General features: G+C 32.3%; 2 protein-coding genes across 6 annotated transcripts; both read right to left on the bottom strand.

The window, feature by feature from the left end:
- Positions 1 to 427: 427 nt before the first annotated feature.
- On the bottom strand, positions 428 to 10,670 carry LOC18031750 (uracil-DNA glycosylase, mitochondrial). 2 transcript variants are annotated; one of them, XR_002906598.1, is made up of 7 exons: positions 10,107 to 10,670; positions 9,549 to 9,772; positions 8,205 to 8,363; positions 7,391 to 7,421; positions 2,332 to 2,467; positions 1,730 to 1,829; positions 428 to 891 (listed from the first exon to the last, which is right to left on the bottom strand). XR_002906598.1 is itself a non-coding variant. In XM_006420599.2 (7 exons), the coding sequence occupies exons 1-7, from the start codon at positions 10,387 to 10,389 to the stop codon at positions 825 to 827; spliced, it is 984 nt and encodes a 327-aa protein (XP_006420662.2). In that variant the 5' UTR covers positions 10,390 to 10,670; the 3' UTR covers positions 428 to 824. The 2 variants fall into 2 exon arrangements, 1 of the variants encoding a protein (XP_006420662.2); XM_006420599.2 differs by having other exon boundaries at positions 1,730 to 1,813.
- Positions 10,671 to 10,981: 311 nt separating this feature from the next.
- Positions 10,982 to 18,050, bottom strand: LOC18033004. 4 transcript variants are annotated; one of them, XM_006420597.2, is made up of 9 exons: positions 17,648 to 18,050; positions 17,246 to 17,561; positions 17,033 to 17,132; positions 16,463 to 16,519; positions 13,926 to 14,043; positions 12,700 to 12,788; positions 12,005 to 12,066; positions 11,790 to 11,886; positions 10,982 to 11,398 (listed from the first exon to the last, which is right to left on the bottom strand). In XM_006420597.2, exons 1-9 carry the CDS (start codon positions 17,676 to 17,678, stop codon positions 11,342 to 11,344), a joined length of 927 nt encoding a protein of 308 aa, XP_006420660.1. In that variant the 5' UTR covers positions 17,679 to 18,050; the 3' UTR covers positions 10,982 to 11,341. The 4 variants fall into 4 exon arrangements, with proteins under 4 accessions (XP_006420660.1, XP_006420659.1, XP_024047986.1 ...); XM_006420596.2 differs by having other exon boundaries at positions 17,246 to 17,557; XM_024192218.1 differs by having other exon boundaries at positions 17,246 to 17,423.
- Between the last annotated feature and the right edge of the window lie 8,729 nt (positions 18,051 to 26,779).

Raw genomic sequence — 26,779 nt, 5'->3', positions numbered from 1 at the left:
AAATTTACTAAATACATACCACTGCTTTTAAAACTCACAGTATTTTTAAAAATAAATTTTACCAAACATCTAATTGATTCCTTTCATAATTAATTATTTATACAACATAATTCACTGTAGTTATTTTAAAAGCTACTGGCTCTAAGAGAAGATGATAAACTAGGATGTGATAAGCTATTTGTGACTAATACTCCGAAATTGTCGAAAATATGATGAACAACTTCCAACTCAAAATATGAGGCCTTAAATGACGGTTTATGCCTAAATACGCAACATTTATGTGTCAATAACAAAGAGTTGTATAAATCAGATTCAAAGTAACATATTATAAGTCAAAATTTAAATTGGTAAAAATCTAGACCATATACAAATAGTACGCTCCAAAACTCTAAAGATGAACATAAATGATATCATAAATTTTCTCGTCACTTAAATTTAATACTATTTGCAATTCTGGCCCGGCGAGCCCTCGGCAAAAAACTAAAAGATATATATATATATATATATATATATATATGTATGTATGTATGTATGTTTCTAGCCCCGGCCGATTTTTGTTGCTATCACTTCACTTGGGAAAGGCAACATAAATAAAACAAATATGAAATGGACAAGCAGGTTTCTTAGTCTACTGCATGTTATACAATACGTGCAGTTTCAGGTTAATGCAAGCACGATGGGGAATGATAGCTATTAATTTAAGCATTTACATACAAACAAAAAGCCCCAAAAACTTGCTAGACAAAATCAAGTAGAATAAATGGATGATGACTTGCCCATGCACAAAATGAAGTCACCATTGAAGGCTGGTTCTGAGCTTCAAATCAAAGTTGCCAATCGATCGGGTTCATTCCCATTTGCTCCAAAATCTGGTTTGTTCGTGAAAAATGCCTGTTAACAACAAGCAATTAATTAAGCATTATCAAACGTCATTGAGTTCTGCTGTTGACACATAATTGCGATCATCAGTAAGTATTCAGGAAAGTATCTTAAATTGACACTAGTTATTGACTACAATAAATATCTACTAAAACTTGCATCAAATAATATCCAATGTAACAATATAAAAGTTTAATCCCAAGTTTTAACCAATGGAAACAGTAACTAAACTCCTCAATTTCAATAAATTAATCACTAACATTGTTCTCCAATATCTAGAGTTAGTAGAAAAATAGTACCAATTTTAAGCAAAAAAGTTTTTCTTGTAAAAAAACAGTTATCGTTGCAATGTAAGTTGTGTGTTGTTATCAAGTACTACTAAGAAAATTTACTTCTACAATTAGTTTGCAATAAGATTGGATTGATGATCAGTTCTTTCAGCAACTAAAAGCAGATTCCCCTAATTTTTAAGTAGATTGGTAAACAGAGTTTATAACTTTGGGACACATGATTCTTCCAAAATGATATCTACCCAAGTACTTTATACTCAACAAATCCTCTCCAACCCCAAACGTAATTAAACCACTCCCACGTGCCCAAAACTCTTCAGCTCTCTTTCAATTGCTTCGAGTTTTAATTTGAAACAATCCCTAAAACAAATACATTTGCAAATGTCTTCGGTGCCACATCAACAAAATTTAATCAAACAAAGTTATCTAATGCCATTGTGTCACTATCCAAGAGCATAAGCATATACAGGTTGAAAAGATTGGCATATTTGTGCCAGTGTATCTTTATGTGCATAAAAATTGTAGAGCAGTTACAATATTCCTCATGAAATAAAACTAACCTGCAGCCAAAGAAGCCTCTATTTGCAGACAAACCAGAAGGATGTGCTGCTTTAAGAATGTGATGCTTTGTCACATTGATCAACCTGTTCAGGATACCCCCTTTAAGCTCAACAACCAAATCATTTAATTTTTCAGAAGCAAAAGCTTAAATTGTTTCTCAACTTGATCAAGGATAATCAAATTAATCAATAGTTATTGAATAATCATGGATAAAATTTATTCATCTCTCCCAAGGTTTAGCCTAATAAACTTAGAACTCTCTATTGTGGCACTAGTCAGAGACCCCCTGCAAGAAAGGCTTGTAATAAATAAACTTTATGAAACACCAAGAGAGGTTCTAACAAATTTTAGAGAAGCTCAGTGGTAATCTTCAAGATCACAGGGGAGATTTCTTAAAATTTTCAGAACCAAAGAGTCATATTTATTTAAACATCAGGAACCAGCAATATGATTTTTACATTAAATAGTTGAATAAACCCTAAGTTATTCCTGAATTGCGTACAGAGACAAGAAACAGAATGACGCAAATGATTTTGTGGTTATACACAGTTCCTTTCCACCAAAGTATTTCATAATGTGTTAAGCCTAAAGATGGAAATACCTGGATTTTTCTTGAGCTGAGTTTCCCCAAAGGAGAAAAACAACTCCTTCCTTCTTATCTGAAATTGCTTTGATAACGGCATCAGTAAATTGTTCCCATCCTTTCTTTGCGTGAGAATTAGCTTGATGCCTCCTAACTGAACAAACAAATAAAAGGAAGTTATGTAAGTTCTAGAACCAATAGTAAAATAAAAAGGTAAAAAAGGATGAATAGAGTAATTTGTTTCCTTACTTTTATTAAACAAAGTTTTGCGTTTTATTTTACAATACAGATGAACCCAAAAAGGCAGAAATAAAGAATAAAACCTTTCATGTACAAAAATAACTGAAAGGACTCTCCCATATGTGAATAAAAAAGATGGATATGTCCAAAAAAATGCAACAGAAACCCATGAAAATGCATAGATCAGAATTCTGTCAGACAAAAGACAGAGAGGATAAACAACCACTAAGAGCAAAGAGAGAACAAGAAAGAACTGACAACCAAACCACATCAAGAGGAACAAAAATTAAGAGAGAACAAAACCAATTAGAATGGATGAAAAAGTGAATATGTTCTCTAAACTAATTAGAAATTGAATCTACAAAGAAGTGAAAAGGCACTCTATCAAAATAAATCAATGTTCTTTGCAGTGCAATCCTCAAAAGACCCTACTATTTGTTTTTGCAAATAACTCAAAAACCGGCCACTACAATGATTGTCATGAAACAGAAGCTTTAATGGCTCAACGAAAGTGGCAAAATCTTCTACGAGCATAGATGTACCCGACAAGGATTTCACCCATGCTAGCATGGCTAAGAATATGGTTTTATAAATACTCTTAAAGAAACAAAAAGAAAAGTAAATTGTAGAACTTTGTCAAACCCTTAATTATTTTTTTTTTTAATTGGAAATGTTAATTCTCCCAAACAAAAAAAAAAGTCCCGAAAGTTAATACTAGCAGGGGAGGATCATATATGAAGGAAAAAAATTATTTCATTCTTTCCAGAAGTCGCTACTGGTTGCTTTATGTTTAAATTAATATTATGTTGAGCAGCACTTCAACAGTATGAAGACCATTCTAGAATTAAAACCTCTATTGTTTTTTTGGTATTGAAACTAATGGAAAAATGATTAACGAGTAAAAGCTTTTGGGATCCAATTGTATGTATAATAATTGTTTTGGTCAGCCCCAAAACATTATGAAAACTTGGAAGGGATGGGCATCAGGAGATGATCTTTTTGGGTGGAGTTTAATGGAAGGACTTACTCAAACCTACAAAAATAACATTAGAGGCGGCAACACTCCAATGCTTAAGCTAGTGGAAGGTGTAAAGAAGGCTGGATTTCTAAAAACCATCAACACCAAGGTTGAAGATAAGTTTTTTTGTGTAGGGTTTTACCTCACCTTATATATAGGAAGTGCCCCTAAGGACAACCTTGTGTCTTTTTGGACACTTGACAGGCCATATGTGGCTATCGCCTAATCTTATTGTCATTTGAATTTATTACTCTTGTTTGAGTTAGACACATGACAAGTTTAGAGGTCAGCATCCCTTTTTGGCCATGTGACTGTCTTGCAGGAGGGTGTCTTTCTCTTGTTAACTCTTTTTTAATAGACCAAAGGGATAAGAAAGCGCATAAATTTGTTGGTGTTGTCACTGGCGTGCAAATCCTTGACCTAGGGAGCTCCAGCTCCGCATCAAGGTCACGTCCAACCTCTTTTTAGTAGAATAGTCCTTTGATTTTGAGATTTTGAGTTTCAACCCTCAGCTTCGAAATAGGAGAATGATGGAATGAGTTATAGATAGAGAGTAGGACTGGTCAAAAAGGAACTTTCCTAGTCCAAAGGTGTGCGTGCAATTATCTAGTCATCTGAGCTCTCGTAAAACGTACACATGTATCAATCACCCACACCTTTGATATGATTTACCCATGTTTGGAATGTGTACCCTTCATGGTTTTTTAACAGTTAGGATGATATTTGGCGAGTTCATGGGATGGTCCCATCCCAGGCGAATTGTCATAAATCTAGTGGAGGCTCTATCTTAATCATGGTGGTCCTTTTGAGGACATGTGACAATTTTAGAGTAATATGAGAGATATTTTCTAATTTTCCTAGGTTATAGGGTAGCTGATGAACTTTGTAGAAGTGGATGGAAAAAATAAAAGAAAAGAATAAATTGGAAGAAAGAAGGTAGTAGAGATTGATTTGAGAGTGGAGAAGAGGATTTGTAAGAACATAGTTGGTAAAAGTGAAAGAAGAAAATAAATTTTAAAAGAAAGAAGAATAGGAGATGTTGGGAAAACAAAAAATTTAAATCACGTCAACCATGATGCCACCCACTTGGAAACTATCAACAAGGCCCCTTCAATGTTGGTTTTACACCATTTTCGCTACAAAAATAATTATTTTAATTATAATTATTGTTATTAATTTTGAAGCTCCCCGTTCAAAGAATGTCACCAGGGGATAGCCCCAAGAGGGAATGCCCTAAAGAGAAGATCTATCAAACTCAACAAAGATGATCCCGGAAGGAAGATCAATACACGTCACTTCTGCAAGAGGTAAATTTAATCTCCATCACATTTTTTTGCTAAAGAAGACTAGGGGATTTTGTTGGAGGGAAAATTTTGAAGGACAACATTTGTCCATGAGGTTCCTGAAAATGTAATTTTTGCAAAATTAAAACAACTGACGGAAACTCTAGAAATCTCGGATCGACTTTATTTAAAAAAAAAAATCAAGAGGAAAGACTGAAATTTAATTACCTCATTTGTAATTTCAAAAACAACTTCGTGAAGTAGGAAGAAAATAACAAAAGCAAAATGTTACGAATACTGTTCAGAAAATAGACCACTACACGGACAACTTCTAGTTTCTACGAGATTTGGGATCCTTAAAGCACCCCAATTGTGATGCTTTTAATCAATCCACACTTAGAAATCTTATAGAAATTCATAAGATTTGAAATCACCAATTTTGTTTTAAAATGAGAGAGATAATGAAAATAGAACATGAATGCTAGTTGATGATCATTGATTCCACCAAGTAAAGCCATCACTATCTTTTCAATAATAATACCAAACATTCATGAGCTACACCCACCCACTAAGTCATTCTTTATTAGATGTGATCTTATCACTCCAATAATTTATTTAATTAAATTAATTTTGAATAAATAAATAGTCTAATTACTTAATTTTGTCTTTAACAAATTAAGCCTATTTTGATAAAATCAAATGACTAATTGTGGGTTTATTTTGTGACATGATTTTATGTTTTTTCCTAATCTATATTAGGTCCAATAAACACACAAAATTGGTCTAGAAGTCCATAATCATTTATGAATAGAAACATGTCTAATATGATCATTTTACATGCTTAATCTTAACCTAATGTTTGATTAGGGATTTATGAAATTTATTTCATTCCTTAAACCATTTATGGATCATTAAAATTTCTATCTTAAATCATATTTAAAATGCATATTCATTCTTTAATGAATTATAACACAAATAACAATTTTCCTAAAATTAAGAAATTTAACTTCTCATTTTTTAGTAACTCATTTTTCATTTTTATTAGGTGTGTGACCTTTTAAGTTCTTTATTATAAGGTAATAGAACTATTTTAATAATAACTCTTTATTCATTACAAAATAAGCTCATAATTAGCCATTTGATTTGATCAAAATATTTTTAATTTGTTAAAGATAATTTAATAATTTAACTATTTATTTATTTAAAATTAATTTGATTAAATAAATTATTGGAGTGATAAGATCACATCCAATAAAGAATGGCTTAGTGGATGGGTCTAGCTCATAATAATGTTTGTTGCCATTATTGAGAAGATAGTGATGACTTGGTGGAATGAATGATCATGAACTAGCTTTAATGTTTATTCATTATCTTTCTCATTTTAAAACAAAAACTTTTGGTAATTGCAAATCTTATGAATTCTTATAAGATTTCTAAGTGTGGACTGATTAGGGGTATCACAATTGAGATACTTTAAGGATTTCAAATCACACAAAAATATAAGATGTTTGTGCAATGGTCTATTTCTTGAATAGTGTTCGTAACTTTCTATTTTTGGTCTATTTCTCCTACCTCACGAAGTTGTTTCTGAAACTACCAGTAATTAAACTTTAGTCTTTCCTCTTGATTCTTGTTTTTGAATGAAACCGATCTCAAATTTCTGGAATTTTTGCCATTCGTTTCAATTTTACTGTGCAAAAATTGTGTTTTTAGGTAGGGCAAGCAATAAGGACATGACGCATATTAAACTACAATGGACCTGAAAAGGAAATTCAAAGCTAAGGGTAGAGTAGTAACATCTCCAAAAGTGAACACTACCCACCCAATAACCTAAGAAATGAAAAAGTCTCTCATAATGCTCCAAAATTGCCAAGCCTATTGAGTCTATCCCAACAACTCTCCAAATATCATCCAAACGATCCTAAAACCATAAAAGGGGATCACAGAAGAAAATAAATAGTAACAACACCAACAAATTCATGTGCTCTCTTATCCCATTGGCCTATTCAAAAAGAGCTAATAATGGAAATACACCCATTGTCCTACAAGGACAGTCACATGGCCAAAACGACTCTCCTCTAAGCATGTCATGTGTTTAACTCAAACTAGAGTGGTAAATTCACACTAAAGATTATGTGATTGTCCCTGCTCGAGAACGGGAACAACCACATATGACTTGCAAGTGTCGACAAAGACACAAGAACGTCCTCAGGGGCACTCCTTAAATATAAAGTAAGGTAAAACCTTAAAGGTAAGATCTCTCTAAACACAAAAAATGTATCTTCAACCTTGGTTTGATAGTTTTTAGAAACCTAGTATTCTTCACACTCTCCACTAACTGCAGCAACAGAGTGCCGTTGCCAGTCATCACCTCTAATGCTACTTTTCCTCTTGCAGGTTTGAGTGCGTCCTTCCCCTTAAACTCCACCCATAAACCAGAAAGATCATCTCGTGATGGCCATTTTTTGCAACTTGTCATAATGCTTTAGGACTAACCAAAATCGAACCAAAACAATAAGTTAATAATAGACGTTACCTGTAAGCACAGTGTTGAGCAGCAAAACACCCTACAAGATAGATTAGTCAAGCAACATTCAGTCGAGAAACAAAAAACACCATAGAACAGTATTTTATTATAATAACAAAAAAAAAATAGTTTCTTTCAACAACTCACTAAATACAAAAGAAAAGAAAGAAGTGAAAGCCCATTCCATATACATTAGTTTATATTCAGCTAAGAATTTAACTATATGAAAAACCAATTTCACAAGTAAGCTGAATCGTACAAGAATCGTTACATTCAGAAACAAAATAAATTTGAAAGGTAAAACCATCCTTTTTCTTTTTCCCGCACTGTACACTTCCACACTTCATGGACAACCAAAAAGAAACCAAGATCTGTCTCCCTTTGACCAAAGATGACTGCTATTCTGAAATGATATCTATCAACAGCTCATTTAATCAAGAAGAAAAATTTTCGATATCTCCTTACATAAACTAGACACTAGATTTATGTAAGTACGAGTTGATTCAACTACTAATCAAGTTGAACTTCAATTCCTCCAATCATCCATCCTTCAATAAAAATGGGTAATCTAAATTGTACATCTATGACAAGTTGACAACATTTATGCCAATTTGACAGTATTTTAATACAAAATTAGCCGACAATCCGAGTTCTACACAAAAATGCAAATACCATATTGCATATGATCTAAACAAGATTCACATTTCACCCATCATGTATAGCCACACAGCGCAATCTGAAAATTAATTTAAGGAAAGTAGATAAAAGGGTTGAGAGGAATGAGTAGATAACAATTCAAAAGTTTATATGAGTATCAATTTACCTGAACAGCCCACTTCTCTAGGTTTCCATGAGATGGAAGTCGACAGCCAACATCTTGATGAATTTCCTTGAATATATTTGCCAAACTTGAAGGGATCTTCACTCCTTCTGGCACAGAAAATGAAAGACCCATTGCTTGACCAGGTCCATGATAAGGGTCCTACAAAAAGAATGTACCCAAAGATGATAGTGTGCATGCCATTGGCCCAAAAACAAGCTTATCGGAAGGATCAGACCCCTACTATGCAAGTATGCAAGCCAACAAAAGGCTAAGATAAAATAGAAAATGTAAAGCAACTTGCTGATGTTACTAGCCGGGCACATTCAGTTTCTCAAAACATGAACAATGATGGAATCCAAGTTAAATAACAACATTCAAGCAGTTCCATTCATTTGATTTTCTCAAGTTACCATTGATTCCAAAATTAGTTTTCTTTACTAAACCATTGTTCTTTCAACATTCATCTACAAGAAAGCATCAAGAATCTGTCTACCCTTATCAAAATGTTCCTGGTGTTTTGAGATTGTTTTCTCTGAACCTCCTTCAGCCTTAAAGACAACATTCTTTGGCAATCTAGACTAGAAAGACTTATAGGCCTTTAATCTCCACAATGACTCATAGTCATTTGAAATAAAAAATATATATATTAACAATAATCCTGCTACAGAACTCCTCAAAACCATCATTTATTAGGAATATTTCAATGTTTAATAAGTATGCTCATCGGTTGATACATCAGTATTACTTACCCAAAAAGAATGGATGCAGCTAATTCAGCTAAGAAGTTCAACAATAGAATTTTCTTTACCTTTGTAAATGGTGAGTATCCACTAAAATTCTCACAGGTGTAATTCCCCTTAGTTAAACTCCAAAAGGTTTTCCACCCAATTGCCTTGCTCGAATTCCATCCTATATAAAAATTTCTCATTCTACAAACTCAATTCAATCCATTATCCACATTATTTATAAATATCATATTAGTTACTGCTCCAAGCACTGTTCACCATCTTATTCACGTCTATAGCCCCTCTCTCATCTCATTTACTTTAATTTCCCAACCCTAACTATCAAATTCAAGGGTACTCCAATCTGAAAGTAACTCTGCCCATCATTCATTTTCTTGCTATGTATAAAAGAGACAAAATCTTATGATGGTAAAGCAAGCAAATGAGTTCGACCAAAAGATTCATATAAAGATTAGTTGTTTCAACATCTATACGGAAACCAAGTCACCCAAGAAGGGAGGAAGGAAAAACAATCAAATTACAAATACTTGATATAGAATCATGCTTCTTTTTCAGAAGCAAATAACAAGAACGAAAAGGAAAGGTAATTTGCACGTACCTGTCCAATTATGACAGCCTTGACTCTGTCAAAAGGGGTAGTGTTAAGAGCATTAAATATCAAGTGCTGCGGCGGAAAAATGTCGACACCACTATCCTTTATCTCTTTTTCAACAAATTCACACAATCTTTTAGCATAAGGCTTTTGCAGTTCTCCATGAAGCACCTCCAACCACGTCTCCTCCGCCAACAGCTCCTCCAATTTCACATATCCCGAACCTTCTTCTACAAAACAAAAAAAAAAAAAAAATCAACAAATCACATTCTCCATTTCTCTCAACCCCAGAAATGAAAATGAGGAAGCCAATGTTGAAGGCACCAGTTCGAGCCCCACGCGGGCTTTTTCCCAATTCCATAAATGTAGAATGTGGATTTATTTCTCTCGGTTAGTGGGAGCAGATTTCTGAACTATACTCGGTAGACCTCTGGGGCGGGTTGCACTACAATACGTATGTATCTATATTCCCATTAAATCTCAGATTGCAATATAATATATTCTGGATTGGAACACTTCAAGCAAAACCAAAATGAGAGGGGGGAAAAAGGAAGCAAAACTAACCCTTAGCTTTGGACACTTTTTGGGAGCAGGCTTTGAGATTTCGTTTGGATTTCGCGACATATCTGTTGAATTCGATGCGGGATTGTTGCTCGGCGGTGAGGGAGGTGGTGATGGCGGAGCTACTCCCCGATGATTTGGAGCTCAAAGGAAGTTTTCGGGAAACGACTTGAAGCAAGGGTTTAGAATTAGGGGTATTATCAGAGGCGCAGCAGTGGGGACTGGAGAGTTTGAAGCGCTTGGCAGCGGGTTGAAAGAGATCCATTATCGTTTTTGAAGAACCCATTTTCCAAATTTGGCTGCAATTCTCTGCTCTCGCTCTCTCCACTCTCACAGAAATAAAAAATGGGGGGTCTCCGGGTTTTGATTGTTTTCTTTTGGTGTCAACTTCGAGGTTTCTTTTCGCGCGCTTTACGTTTTGGACTGGACTTGGGACATAGAGCACGAATCAGGCCTGCTTCTCTTGGGCCAGACTCTCCATCTACAATTGAGAGTGAGATCTGACAAAGACTCAAAAGTACTTTCCCTTTTTTTAAAAATAAATGGAGAGAAGTTTCTATGGTTTAATTAAAGTACATATAGGTTTTTTTTTTAAAAAAAAAAATTCATATAAAAATAATTTAAAACTGAAAAAAAGACAAAAATAAACTGATGCGAAAAATCCTATTTAAAAGGGTAAATTTTTCCTTACACCAAATAAAATCGACATATTTCATAATAGAAAGTTGATCAGTTATATTTTCATTGGACTTACATATAAAAAGTTCATACAATTTCATATTTGCCAATCAAAGTATTACTGGTTAACAAAAAGCAAAAAAAGATTATCAACCTCATCAAATAGTCCTATTGGTCTTTATGCGAAGAATTCTGAAGAGTTGACACCAGAATACATAATAGATTAGAAACCAAGGAAAGGATTCAGTGCATGCTTTTTTAGCATCATAGATTTTTGTACAGATGAAGCTTCAGCTCGAAATTCAGCTAAATTTGGTTAGAAAGCTACTCCCTGCAGGCCAGGAGATGAAGGGCAGTTGGAATTATTATTATCTGGTGCTCATCAACATCAGGCGATATAAACATTTTGAGGTTCCAAAAATGGGGACATTCTTGCAGCACCAAGTATGTGATGACGACTGTGTACGAGGGAAGAACAGCCCCCTACCAGCATCTCAGACATTTACAGTAGAAGAATTTTCATACTTACAGACCAGTTATATCAACCTCAAGAATTTCTATCAGCACCTTGGTTCCTGCTTCAGTTGGATCCCAGTTGGCGAGCTAAGCATCATCGACTGGAGAGAGGCACATGAGAGCAATAAAGGTAAACAAGCGATTCCAAGCACTTATGATATGCCAAAACTTAAAACTTATATCAGTGCATTTATTGGGTCCTCAATTCATCGTTGTTTTAGGCATGCGACTACCGGCAGATAATTAAATATTCAGGTTTCCTAAATCAAACTAAATTCTAAAAGAACGACCAAAATGGGTTATGGAGTAACTATTTATACTCATATGCTCAGAGTAAAACGAAAAAAAAAAAATCCAATGAAATTTTGACAAAAAGGACATCCATAACACTGTAATTATATATAATAATTAACTCCAGAGTGCTAATTAGGTGGATTGAACCTCTCATCAGCCATATAGTATACACATAGAAGTAGATAACAAGAGGCTTACCTGACTTGCATTAGGCAGTATACTACTTGTAAGATCCTCATTGATGGATTCAGGCAAAGGTGGCATCTGACTCATTATGCCAGGCGTACATCTCATGCTGCAAATACCAGAAAACCAGTTTCAATGCAAAAAATGGGCAACACTGATTCAATCAAAAACAGCGAAAACCAACAGCATAAACAATAAACTGGACATTCTAAACATGTATTACTTACTCATTCAGAATGGCAGAAACATTGCTCCTCGTGCGACAAAAGAGTTCAATGTTATCCTGTAACTGTTCCTAAAATAATTAACAACTGTTGTTGCGGAAAATAAATAAATAAAAACAATAGAGAGAGAAACAGAAACTTAGTATTGCATGAATAAATACATGTGATTTATGCTGGGAAAGAGAAAGGAAAAAATGGAAAACGAAAACAAACCAAGGATTTATACAAAGGAGTGTAATTTGAATCCCACCAGGAAAATATTTAGATTATCAAAGCATCAAAATATCCTTTTTAAGATACTGGCTACAGTCAGCTACACAATGGGGGATAGCCTCCCAATCACATAAACTACCTTCCACTACCACAACCTAGCAGTTCTCATCATTAAAATTAGAACCACTTCATCAACTCTCGCTATGAAAGTGCCCTCATTCCCTGTTGAAGCAGTTAGATCTGCTTTCCTTGACCACATACAGTTTGCAAGAACTAGACCAGATTCAATATAAATGAAGATGATTCGTTTCAATAACCGATCAGTTGAAATAGCAGTATAGTGCAGTCAACATAATTTTAGCTCACAATTATGAATGAGCCAATGAGATAAAACTATCAATTATAATGCCCAACATTGTTTGGAACAAAGTATTAGCAGATTGTCTGCTGAAGAATCAAAATGAACAACAGAAAGAGGCATTCACCTTAAATGTAGAAAGGTTGGCCCTGATTTGACTAAAAGCTAGAGCATTCTGTTCCAAGAGATGCCTGGTTGTGCCACTTATTCCCAGGACTACAAAAATAAACAAGTGCATATAAAGATAAAAATGTAGGATGGTTCCTTAATCCAACTACAAAAGCTGAAAATAGATCATCTAACACACTTTGAATTAAAATAAGCGCCCCCTTCCCCCCCCCCCCCAAAAAAAAAGGAAAATAAGGTACATTTTAAAGGAAAGAAAAAATATATTCTGAAAATGCTAGATTGCAAGAAAATAGATCTCTGATTAACCCACTGCAATACCATGGAATCATGTTATTTTACATCTACAATGCATTTTTAGGCAAGATATTGCAATTTAGATTAAATATAAACCAATTCCTCCAAAGCATCAAAAAACTTTGTTTCTATTCAAACCTATTCCAACGCCAAGATAGTTCTGAAAGGGTGGAAACTCCAAGGTTTCTGAGAATGATTCCATTTCATCTGAAACCCAGACCATTTACTACACGTGATGTTGAATAATTAATCATGAGTGAAACCTTAAGGATTTACAAGAATGATCTTCTAAAAAGTTAATCCCAACAAATCAAATTTTAAGGTTAAAATGAAGAAGAGAACATGAACTCAAAAATTGTATATATAGCATTGATAACTGCACGTATATTTGCTTTAAATGATCAAACTGAATCTTAATTAAGGACCAATGTTCAGTATGAAATGGTCTTCCGATCAACATAAGTAGAAGACAACATATCCTTAGAGATTAGTTAATTGCACTGAATATCAATACATTCAAATCCACGCAGCTGAAACTACTGTGGGACAAAAGGGAAACAAATTCTTGATGAAGATAGCTCTCTGAAGCCTTACACTTTATTCACCAAAAAACTCTTCTATATTATGACTCATGACCTTCATCAGTTTTATTTTGGTTCTCAACAAAAATAGTGCTAATTAGAAAAATAAATAAAATCAGCAGGAACGAAGTTGCAGAAAGGGAAACAAATGAAGTAATAAATTTATACATGTTATCTACACTACAAAAGCACCACTAGTTCCTAGTTTGATATATTTAGTCCTGATCACCAAAGTCTTTGGAAAATGAAAGACGAGAAATATACACATATCAATGTATTTATAGAATTAATAGAGAGCAACAACTGGGAGATAAACAAGTGTCTAAGTTCAGATTATATAAAGACTAACCTTCAAAAGAAATAGGTACATTCCGATACATGTGCTGCATCGTGACAGGATAGGCAGTATTATTCTGCTGCATAACCAATGGTATGTTTGTCTTTAAGTTCAGCTCCACCAGCTTATCCTGAAGAAGCATGATCTTTAGAACAGTGGATCTTCAACCAACATTAAATCCTAGAGACATTAATTGATAACATAAATCAAGACAAGAATCCACACAGGTGTTGCTAGATATCTTATCACTGTCCAAAGCTTAGAATATAAAGGGGCAATTCTGTTTCCCGTTAATAGCAATTGTTAAAATACAAATGTACAGGAGTAACACACTTTTAGTAGGAAAAAGAGGTACAAGTTTCATCTGAAAAATAAAATACAGCTACTGTCAAGTAGTTCATTGAGGGGTAAAGGGAATAAAATATTAGGCCAAGGGAGGGGTAGGAAGCTAATATGTGGAATTAGCGACCGGAGAAATGCAAATGTGCGATTCTGTGAAGATATTTCATCCTCAAGTACCAAATGAAGAAATGCGTAATGAGCAAGGTATATGTACTATACTATTAAAAATGGAGAAGTATTTGTAATAACAGACATAGTGATATTTGGATAAGATCTATCCTAGAAACCAATACCTTAACAAACATATAAAAATACTCGCATGGAACAGCAGAGCACAAAATACTGCAAACTAGGGAGAGGTTGCCAACATGGTGATCCCTGACATCTGATGCAATTTAGAGGCTACAGATGTCACAGTCATGAACTTGGAAAGGAGTGAAAACAGGGGAATGATTACTGAGTTCATGGAATCCCAAATATTATCATATCAGTGTGTTGAAGGGCCTCTAGCTATTGTCCCTCTGGAAGCGACCCTACCTGCGGCATTCATACAGGCTGGATAGTCAAGGTAAAAGTTGCTCATCAGAAGATTCAACTATCGAGCCAGAAGGTTCTTCATGCTCAAGCAACCTCCAATGTGAGAACTACGTAAGCTAAGTGCTTTTATACTGCTAGGCAGCTATTCTTTATGTGATTCAACATTAAGTAACTCCTCCAACAGGCTATAAGTAAGGATCCTCTATACCAATTTGGCACAAAAAGTCACTAAAGCTACCATGTGAGAACTCTTGCTTTATGTGAGGTGAGATTCCAGATGCTTAGGTGTAAGCAGCATTCTGTTATTATCATCCTAGAGAAAAATTCACAGTAATCCTCTTCTCCACTTTCTTACTATGCCCAGTCATCTTCCTATTCACCATTATTCAGTTTCCACCTAACAGCTTGCTCCGTTTTGTCACTTTTGTTTATAACCTTCATTACAAATGTTAGCGGGGGAAAAGAGTTCATTGCATCATATAGTTCAGTAAATTTTCAATCCATAAGCAGCAGTTCTAACACTTACAAATTTTACTACTCGTTATCATTGACAAATTAAAAAATACAGCCAAAAGGGAAACTTTTACTTCCCTTTCAACTCCATTCTCTAATTGTTAACTAGAAGAAAAAATTTTATCTCAAGCTGCAGCTGCAAGTTTGAGATTCTGGAATAATAATCCTGCTATACATAAGAACTGAAGGTCAAGCCTTCTCGGGCAAAGGACTCATTGGAAATGCAAATTTAAATTTTGGGTCATGTGGTTGCTAATGTAATAGCAGAATCAGTTTCATAAAGAGGTCTTGTGTTTAGAACCCTCTCCTCACAGTTACAACATTACTAAGTTCTCTATATGCTTGTTTTTATAAAATGAGTTATGTTTGATCCACTTGCCTTCCACATAAGGGGGAATGATAGAGCCTAGAGGCTAAGCTTCCTAATAAACTAATAAGTTTAATAAAGAAACACAGAATTATGGTTTGTGATTTGCTTCTAATATAGGTTGCAGAAGCGAGAGTTGAGTATTTGTTGGGGAAAAATAATCTAGTTTGGGGCATATGAAAATAGGGTTAGTTTATGTGATCTTACTACAGCAGCTCTACAGTCAGCAGCCCTCCCAGCGGATGCTTAATATTAAGGGTCGAAGCAGCTGAGTTAATACATCCACCAATTAACTGACTTGCATGTGTTTTAATATTAGATTAAATTTTGTATAGAGAACCGCGACCCTAGAGTATGGAAAAAGTTTTAGGTGCTTTATTGATATTAACCTACTTAGATTCTTAGAGAGCCCATGAAGAAGCTGTAATGCATAGGAGCGGTTTCTGATATTCTAATGAGTAATTCCTAGGATATCTAATCTTCTCATTTCTTTCCACTTGCTATCATGAAATTTCTCACTCTCAAATTGTGTCAATTAACGGGTACTATAATTCTTTCCTTCAACTTGCTTTTTAACCCAGAAATACAAACATCATCAGTTGTCAAAACGGAAGAAAAAAAACAAAACAGAGTGTTTCTATGTCACATTCATTATGACTTCATACTAGCATAATTGTAGTTATTAATCGAGTCTTTTTCAGGATCTCGAACTAAAGCAACTTATGAATAACTTAATAACATCATGAAAATTAGACATATCAAATATCACACAAGTTCATAAACAACATACCTTCCTGTTGTTCACCTTCTTCCCCAAATAGTGCTCTTCGGCTTTCCTTCGTTTTCTCTGTGAAAGGTTCTTATTAGCTATTTTCACATTTAAAACACATCCAGCTTAAATTTTGATTGCCACAACAAGAGATCATCATTTGGTGATTTAACCATAGAAGAACATATCAGCAACCTGATATGACAATAGCATAAATTGACTGCTTTGTTTCGATTGGCTAAATAATATGCAAAACACAAAGAAGATAGTCTAGAACTTAAAAAAGTTAAGAAAGAGTAATGTGAGGGAATCTAAAAATTAAATTGATTCCAATTTAAAAATTTTGAACTTAAAATAAAATAAATTCAAGCCACTGTCCGAAGTCCAATTAAACTGATCGGGAGGATAGCTAAGCTAACTACATTCGATTGGCCATCATAGATGTTTTATACTTAAATCCTTATTTTGATTCCGTACATGAGGCAAACAACGAAAATACGCATCAGACAATTCAAAATTTTCCAAATTATAATCGAAACATAAACGACATTATTATTAACAGTAAAAAGGAGTTGAAGAAATATAGCTTACAGTCATCCACCTACACCTCATTGCAACATCACGTACGGTTTTGTCCTGCAAGGTGGACGCTATCCTTATGTACTTCATAATGTTTGGTTCATCAGCATAGCTATGGAGATGTGGGAAAAAAAAAACTACAGTAAATTACCTCCAAAATAAAATTACAAAAAAGAAGAAGAAAGAAATCCGTAAATAACATAAATTTGAATAAATAGCACCTACTTGAGAAGGCCTTGCTCCAATTTATACTGCTCCTGAACAGTCCACTCAACAGCCAGTCCGGCATCGTGTTTCAGCCCTGGAATCGAAACCGAAAGCGAAGTAGAAGAAGAATTCGCAGCAGCTTGGACGAATCCAGGAGCGGAAGCAAGAGAAGAATTGCCAATTAAGCTTGAATTTCCTGGAAACACCATATTCGTATTCAAATTCATGCCAGCCGTAGACGAAGCACAAGGATTCATCATCATCATCATCACCTCCGACGAGCTGTTTACGGCACCTGACTGAAACGATATTACGTTTCGCCGATTTAAACTATCTTCTTCGGCCATCAAGTTAGATTCAGATTCGCCTTTTTAAAATCAAAGAGAGTAAATTTTCAAGAAAATTAAAAAAAAAATTCACCTATTTTTCGACTCCATTCAAAATGAGACATAAAAAGGCACCACAGAGAAAAAGAAGATCTTTTTTTTTCTTTTTTCTTCTTCCTTTTATCTTGGCAACAACTTTCCGGCGGAGGGCCTAATTGGCTGTCTCTTCCGTTCGGTGCCTTCTTTTTTTTTTTTTTTTTTTGGTTTCTCTCACTAAAATAAACACTAAACTACTGCTTCCGCTTCCGCTTCCGCCAATCCTATTTTACTGCTTTTGTTGTGGGGTTTGGTTCTTGTTTTATTTGTAAAAGGACAGGAGATAGAGTGACAGTCTGATTGGTATCTCGAGAGACAGAGGGTGGGGGGTGTCAAGAGTTAAAAAGATTTTATACCAATAAGAGGAAAGAATTTCAGGTGAGATAAAATTGAAAAGACTGAGAGTGTTTTTTTTTTAAAATAGTATTTAATATAATAATGGACATTTATTTGGCAGATCTTGGAATTCAGCAGCAGTGCGAATCTCCATAAGCATTTGATGCCAATTATTGTGGACTCTCCCCACCTTTCCTTTTTCACGCACTTCTTTTTTTATTCATTTTTATCGTTTGTATTCCTAATTTGGGTAAATGATTGGAGTAATGTGAGGGTGGGAGTCTAACTGGTTATCAGTTGGATGATAAAATAGTGTAATTAGCTAATAAAATAGAATAATAAATAATTTTATATTAATATAATAAATTAGTAACACATAATATTAAGATTCAAGTTAGGGTTTAAATATTAAGATTTCTAGTATTATTTAAATGAAAATAATTAAATAATTTTTAAAGTAAAATGTAGAGAGCTATTCAGTTTGCAGGTGAGAGAATTTTTATTATGTGAATGCTCGTCTAGTTTTTATACTTGAATTTAAAAGTTCGGTTTTTTTTTATATTTTAAAATATAACTCAAGACATCCCTATTGTTAAATATATTGTGTTCCTAGCTTGACTTCTTTTTTTTTACATTAATACCATTGCAACAATATTCTCAAGGATCAAAATATGCTTTAATATTGTCTCGTTAAAAATTTAGGCGAGTAAATTTTAATGTGATAAATTTTGACTGCAAGAAAGAGTAAAGAACGATTGTACGTTTCATATCTAAAATCTATATTAATCCTAATAACAATAGTTTGTTGAGTTGGTACATATAATTGTTAAAAGGTAACATCTCAAATATTGATGTTAGTAACGTTTTATTGAATAGACATGAAAGATTGTCAATAGAATGTATATGTTTAATATCAGTCTCTTCGCTCTACTTAAACTGGAGATATATAAATTTTAACTAGATATGTTGTGTTTTGTAATCTTCAATGTAACCCCCTCTTGTTTAATGATATAGACACCATGATTAGGGATGGCAAAACCTCGGGCCGGGTCTGGGTATTGCAATGACCGGACCCTGCCCGGATGCAACTAGTCCGGGTCATGGTCCGGGCCGAGTTTTAATCCGGGTACCCGAATTTTATATTTGTTAATATTATATGTGTATATATTTTTTATTTTTTGGTAATTTTATAAGTTTTAAATTTATTTCAATAAAATTTGACATGAAAATATAAACTTTAAGTGTTTAAAACTTTATATATGTATAATAAATGAGTCAAATAAATATAAATATTTAAAATAATATATATTTTATAATATTTTTGAATAAAATTCGGGTTCCGGGTTTATCAAGTGATGCCCAGAACCGACCCGGCTTCATACCCGGGCCGGGTAATACCCGGTCCACAATGCCCGGGTACGATTCAGGTCCAGACGGGGCGGGTATTTTTGCCACCTCTAACCATGATCTTCATCTTATGATGCAAATAATTTAAATTGGTTAATTTCGGCCTATCCTCTCGTGAAGTGACAATCTTCAAATCGCCCCCCATACTATTAAAAACATCAAGTTATTTCCAAAATTCATTATCTTTAACTATTGACCGTCATTGACTCATAAAAGTACGAAAATATTGTGAGGCTAAAAAAATGATTGATGTACGACTAGTCATTGGAAAATGAAAAAAGTAATTGATATATGACTAGTCATTGAAAAATAAAGTGTTGAAATAACTTAATGAGCCTAAATAAATTGATAGTTTTCCTAAATTAGACATGTTAGTTAAACAAATTACAAGACATGTCATTATATATAAATTACGATAATACCATTTTCATCTTTTTCTTTCATTTCTCTTCATCTTTTCTTTCATTTTTTTTTTCTCATCCTTACTCGTTCGTCTTTTCCTTTCATTTATTTTTTTCCTCATCCTTACTCCTTCTTCGTATTTTTCTTTTCTTTCATGTACATGACTCTAGTAACTTTTTTTTTCTTTCCTTTCATGTTTCTCATTCTTACTTCTTCCTCTTTTCCTTTCATTTATTTTTTTCTTATCCTTACTCCTTCTTCACCTTTTCTTTTCTTTCATGTACATAACTCCACTAGCGTTTTTTTCTTTCCTTTCATTTTTTTCATCCTTACTCCTTTCATTTGTTTGGTGAAACTCCAGTAGCATTTTTCTTTTGTTCTTTGATTTTTCTTTTTTTTTATATCTATATTTTCTTTAAGTACGTTCACAAAATGAAAAAATAATAATAATGATAATAATAAAAAATATGAAAAAGGGTAAAATATTATTCTTTTTCCATTTGTAGCTTTTAATTAATTTCCATATCTATTTTTTAAAATAAATTTTTTAAATACGAAAAGGTAAAATTTAATTTGTTCAAAAAAATTAGTCATATAGGCACAAAATAAAAAATATTTTAAAGTATTAGGGAGCATACTATAAATATTTAAAATATTTATGTGTGTTTTGATCAATTTAGAAAGATTAGGACCCATGAAAATTAGTCTACCTAGGTTTGACATTTTTTCTGTTAATTGACTGTTAGAAAAATGTGCAGATACTATTTTATCCTTTTAGTCGTTAAAAATAACAGAAAGATAACAAATTTTAGGGGGTAACTTAATGTTTTCAATAGTAAGGCAGCGATTTGAAGATTGTCACTTCACGAGTGGGTAGACCGAAATTAACGCATTTTTAAATTATGTTCGTTTACTCTCTAGATGATCGATGTTTAATTCACTTGTTTCTAACTTTTTTTTTAATTCAAGCATTGCATTTCTGTCTGTATTTTGGTTTTACGTCCATTACGAGGCGTAAGGATGATTACATCTCCCTAAATAATTGTAAATTTCTTTTCTTATAAATAACATTTCCTTATACTATATCATCCAAACTTTATAGGGATCATGTAAGTAACCATTTTATTGGTTCTTTGGAATAAAATAATTCTAATTTTTTTATTCCATAAAAATATAGGAAAAAAATGATTGATGACATTCCAATATCTTTTGCTTAGTTTAGAATTGAACCTTACCGATAAATTAACTAAGAATGTTATATTTGTTCTAGCACATTGTGCTAGATTCAACAAAGCACCAATTACATTATGAATGGTACTCCAAGACCATGAATATGTCTATCTTCCTCTTTAGAGCGAAATGATCATTTCTAGGATCAATGGACCATAATATTATATGATAACTAATTACAGGGGCAGAATACAGTTGAAAATTCTACAGGGACCAATTTTTTCTTTTGAAATATTGATTAATTTTTAACGGTGTTCTCATTTTTGTTGTAGAGAGATTGTCTGAAATTTACAGTATTGTTGGGTAGCTTCCAAAATTTGGGAATTTGTCATTTAGCATGGGCTTTAGTGGAACTATAAAGGTACTTTATTATCTAATGGATAAAATTTAAATGTCAATTGTACAGGGGATAGTATAGAATTTTTACACTAACTTTTCATTTTTTATTTAAGGGAAATTATTATTTGTATACCTTAAATTTGCGCTTTTATAAAAAATACTACAACACTTTAAAGGTGTATCAATCGTCCACCCTAAATTGACAAAAGTTATCTGCCAACCACTAAATCGTTAGCTACCATTTGAAAGTTAACGGAACTATAGTGGATTGATGATTTTACCCTTGAAAATTATCACTTGTGTATCCTTAAAATATCTTATTATCACCTATATACCCTTAAATTATCACTTGTATCATGTGAAAAGACAAGATTACCCTTCTGACGTCATCATATTTAAACGGCAACTAACAGTTTGGTGGACAACAGATACATTTTGTCAATTTAGGGTGGACGACTGATATACCCTGAAAGTGTTGTAGTAAATTTGATAACAGAGTAAACTAAGGGTATACGATTGATAATTTTCCTTTATTTAAAAACCCCAATATTTTTCAAAACTCTGCAGATGCCATGGCACCCCTTAGCCTTATACATTGTCTGCCACTAACAATGATAAATTTATCTATATTGAAATATTTTACAATTTTTTCCTTGTAAGTTGATTGATGAATAGAGTTAATTAGAACTATGCTTGATCTACAGGCAAAGATAATCCACAAATCTTAAATTTTAGAGTCTTTTCTTAAATAATTAAAAGTCTTTTAGAGCTCTTCAAGTGTTCCAATAAAATTCATGATTTATAATTGTAAAATAAGATCTCAATTTCTTTATTAATACATATGGGGATATAGAATCGTTAAAATATCCTTCTTTTATCAAGGTTTTGGCATGGCCCGTCAACTAGCACCACCATAAAATCAAGCTTAATTAAAAAAAAAAAAGCAACGGGGCAGGATTGGAATGATGTGCCCACTATTTTAGTGCGACCATAAAATCATGCTCAACTTAAAATACAAAAACAAGGTAGCACGGATATGGCAAAGCCCACCAACTCACATGGACATAAAAGCAAGCCCAATTTGAAAATAAATAAACAAATAAATAAATTGGGAAGCGCCAACATGGCACGACCTACCAATGTAGTAAAGTTATTTAATTAGAAAGATCATCAAGTTGAAGCTTGGATAGAAGTAGGTGATTGAAGAAGAAGCAGTTGGTTCATGTATTAGATATGCAAGGCCGTGGTAATGACAAGGTGTGGAAAAGCTAGTTGAGCAAACCGTGGTGGAGTGAGCATGGGCTTTGAAATTCTAGTTATGCAACCCAAGAGGGGGGTGAATTGGTTATCTAAAAATTATTCAATTCTAAAATCAAAACTCAATGCAAATCTAAAATGAATTTAAAGTAATAACAAATAAATCAATCAAAAAATAAAAAAATAAGGAAAGAGAGATTCAAACACGGAGATTTTTACGTGGTTCGGCCAATCTCGCCTACATCCATGCCTCCAAGCTTTCTGGGCTTGAGGATTTCACTAAGCAAGCCTTCAAGGCTTCAAATACTTACAATTGACTTCCAATGTGTCAATGAACCTTTACAACAAGAGATTATCTCCAATCTCTTAACCCAAATGTATCCCAACACTTACAATCACTCAAAAGAAAAATTATAAATTTGTTCTTCACTCACACAATACTTAAGATTACAAATCAATGCCCAATATGTGAATAAATGAAGCAAGAAAGTGTTTAAAGCTTTATGAAGGTTGTATTCTCGATTATGAGCTCAATGATAGCGTTGTAATCAATCCTTATTTGAATTTGAATGAGCTTATTTATAGTTGGAGCTGAAAAACTAGTCATTATTAACTTTCTGAGAGAAAACGGATCGCCGTTAATCATTATTGGTTAACCGTTTTACTGGTTAAAGTTATCATTGAGCCAAATTTCAAATAAACGGTTGACTGTTTGTCACTACTTTTTCACCGTTAATTTCTAGAGACCTGCAAAACAAATTTCTACTAATTGTTCTTGCTGAATGGTTAAAGGTTAACATAAAATGACATTCTGGAAATTATCGGTTAGTTGTTTTGAAGTTAACGATTCGCCGGTTATTTCCAATGGCATGCAAAGTTGAATGAGTTTATCCGTTTGTTTTCATCGGTTCAAGGTTAACACTTATTTCCATTCTGAAAATTATCGGTTCACCGTTTGCTGTAAATGGTTAACCATTTAATTCCAGTGACCTTCTCTGCACACTTGTGTTGTCCGTTTTTACTAACCAGTTAGAGCTTAAGCAATTGAATCTTTCTGGTTTTTATCGATTAACCGTTTCAAAGTAAACGGTTCACCGTTTCAAAGTAAACAGTTCACCGTTTCACAGTTTTAGCCAAATATTGCAGGGAATCATTTTCCAATTGAAGCTTAATCAACTATACATCTTTCATGAACATAATTGGTATGATTATATGACTTTTGTTTATTGATGAATAGTTCTAACATTTTAATCAAAAACATTTAAAGTTTGTTATCATCAAAATCAATATAATGAACATTTTCATGTTAATAGGCTCCTCATCATTAGGGTCTTTAGCATCCTCCTCAATAGGAACAACTCCATTTAGAGTCATCGAAGTCAGATTATAAGGTCCTATTCGGTATTGTTTTCCAAAATGTTGTTTTCATGAAACAAAAATGAAAATGAAAATGTTATTTTCAAATCTATTTTTAAACTTTAAAATTGTGTTTGGTATCATTTTAAAATATAATCTTGAAAATGAAAAAAAAATAAAATACTAATACATTTGGTAGGAATATTTTAAAGAATTATTATTGGAATAATTTTCATAAACTTAAAATTAAGTAATGAAGAATTTTTTTGTTTAATTAGTTTGATTATTTTAATTTAAAAAATAGGTGATCTTGTTAATTTTTCTGTTTAAAGAAAAATGATAAACTCTACATATTTGATTTAATTAATATATAAAAACATAAATATTATAATGTATATAAAAAGAAAAGATTATTGTGAAGGAATTATTTTTTGGGTATAATAATAATAATAATAATGATGATGATGATGATATTATTATTATTTTGTGAGATGGTGGAAGAAAAGTGTTTATTTTGAAACTTAGTACTGTATTGGAAAACAAGAAAAACAAGAAAAAAGTTGTTTTCTTTCTTTCTTTTTTTTTGGTTAAAAGTATGAAATGAATTTTATATTTTCAAAAACATTTTAAAAAATGATCTACCGAACACGTATTTAGTGTTTTCAGAATTCAGAAAACAGAAAATAGGATTTGAAAATAATAGCGAACACACCCTAAGCATTAAAGATGTCTATAACATCAATTAGATGACCACTAGCAACGTAAATGTTATGGTAAAAAGTGTATCACTTGACAACAAGTAAGGGTCATTTCATAAAAGGTCATTTTCAATTAACAAGTTATTAATACAAAATATATAAAATTGATCTGAAATAAAAAATAAATTAATTAAAAACTTAATGAAATTAGTTAAAACGTTTTAAATTTACTAAGGATACACTAATAAACACACATAAAAAATTTAGGAGGATTTGGAGCTGGTTCATAATCTAAACTAAACTAAAGAATTTAAAGCATAATTCTAAAAATTCGAAAAAAAATTAAGAGGTTTTAAAATATGATGAGAAATATTATTAAAAAATCATTCTCTACCACTAAACATTAGATTTAATCAATAGTTAGAATTAACATTCATTTTCTTTTGAAAACAGTAACCCAAAAATAATTATAAGCTGAATTATCTAAGTCAAATAAGCACTTTACTTAATTTCTTTTAATGAAACAACCTAGAACAAGTTCTCTGGATTTAATTTAATAAAAGCATTAACATCAAGAAAGATACAGATTGAATAAAAGAATAAACACACTAGCTCAATTTTTTTCATCTTGAATTATATTCTATATGCAATCAAACAAAAATCTTCTATAATCATTTATCATAATTTGCTACATTTGTTTAGTTCTTTGACAATTATATATTAAAAACCCTAAATTAAAAATTAAATCACTACTAATTTATCTAGTTGTACACCTAAATAATATAGGATAGCAAGTCCAAAATAATAAATCGATGGAATATAATGTTTTTTGAGAAAGATCAAGAAATTCTGAAATTTTATTAACTAAAAACCATGTCTAGGATTTTGAAATCATTCTTAACCAACAAATAGTTTCTTCAAACAAGTCTAAGATTAGTCTAAGATTTTTAAAATTAAATTCATTAAATGAAAAGTAAACAAAAGACAAGAGAGAGGAGATCTTATTGATTGAAATATGGCTAAGGCAATTTGATTTCTTTTAAAAAATATTCTCTCCTCCTCTTCTTACATTCTTTCTCTTCTTGAATTGATTCTTGATGCCAAAGCTTAGGTCATTCAGACTTTTATATATTTTTTCAACCCTAACCCTTGATGAAGTTTGTAAAATTCGTTTTAGGTCTCCTTCTCCCAATAGGAAAATATCTGTGATATGAGGAAATAAGTCCATGTGGCAAAATAATTTAAAAATCTATTCTTCATGTGGGTCCAAATAGGAAATTCAGCCAATTATTTAAGAACCAATCATTTTGGGCCGAATCGGATTCTTCATCTTAGGTAGAGTTTGTTTCTTTCTCTGAATTCTGAATAGGTTAAAATTCTTTTAAAATCCAAATAGGTCTGAATATGAGCATATAAATAACATATTTACTTTTTTAATATATGAATATAAGTGGTATCTTATTTGTTTTTGTAAATAAAAAACATTTTAAATGAGGTTATTTGACATTTATATCCTTATAAATCAAAATAAAAAAAGGATTAAGTGTTATAGTTTAGATAATATTTATATTCTATAGAGATATTTTTAGAATATAATATTTATTTAGCATTAAGATAAAAGTCATAAAAATTTATTTTTTATTAGATGTAAATGTCTGAAAATAAGATATAAGTTAAAAAAACAAATAAATTTAAAAAAGGTCTGAAATTAGTACAATTTCATATTTAATAAATAAAAGTCCTTAGTGTAAGTCTAATAGAACCTAAGAATATAAAAAAAGAGCCCAAAAATTCGTCCAAGGAGCAATCAAAATCTATAAAATTGTACTTTGAGCATTTTCAACACCAATTTACAGCGTTTTTCACTTTTTTTTGTATCTTTGCCTCAAAACTCCAACAAAAACATAGAAAAAAAAAAACTAAAGATTCAAGAGGTTCAAGAAAATAACAAAGAAATGCAAAAAAAAAAAAACAACTAACGGAAACTGATATAAAATTAAGCACTTATTAGCAAAGAAGATTTTTACATAGTTCAAATCGTAATCCTATAGTCATAAGGCGACATCCATACAATAGATAGCATGAAAACATTATAGTTTATTATA

The sequence above is a fragment of the Citrus clementina genome, unplaced genomic scaffold, assembly GCF_000493195.1.
Source record: "Citrus clementina cultivar Clemenules unplaced genomic scaffold, Citrus_clementina_v1.0 scaffold_9, whole genome shotgun sequence".
NCBI lineage: Eukaryota > Viridiplantae > Streptophyta > Magnoliopsida > Sapindales > Rutaceae > Citrus > Citrus x clementina.
The sequence above is the reverse complement of the archived record's forward strand: the minus strand, read 5'-3'. Positions and strand labels throughout refer to the sequence as shown.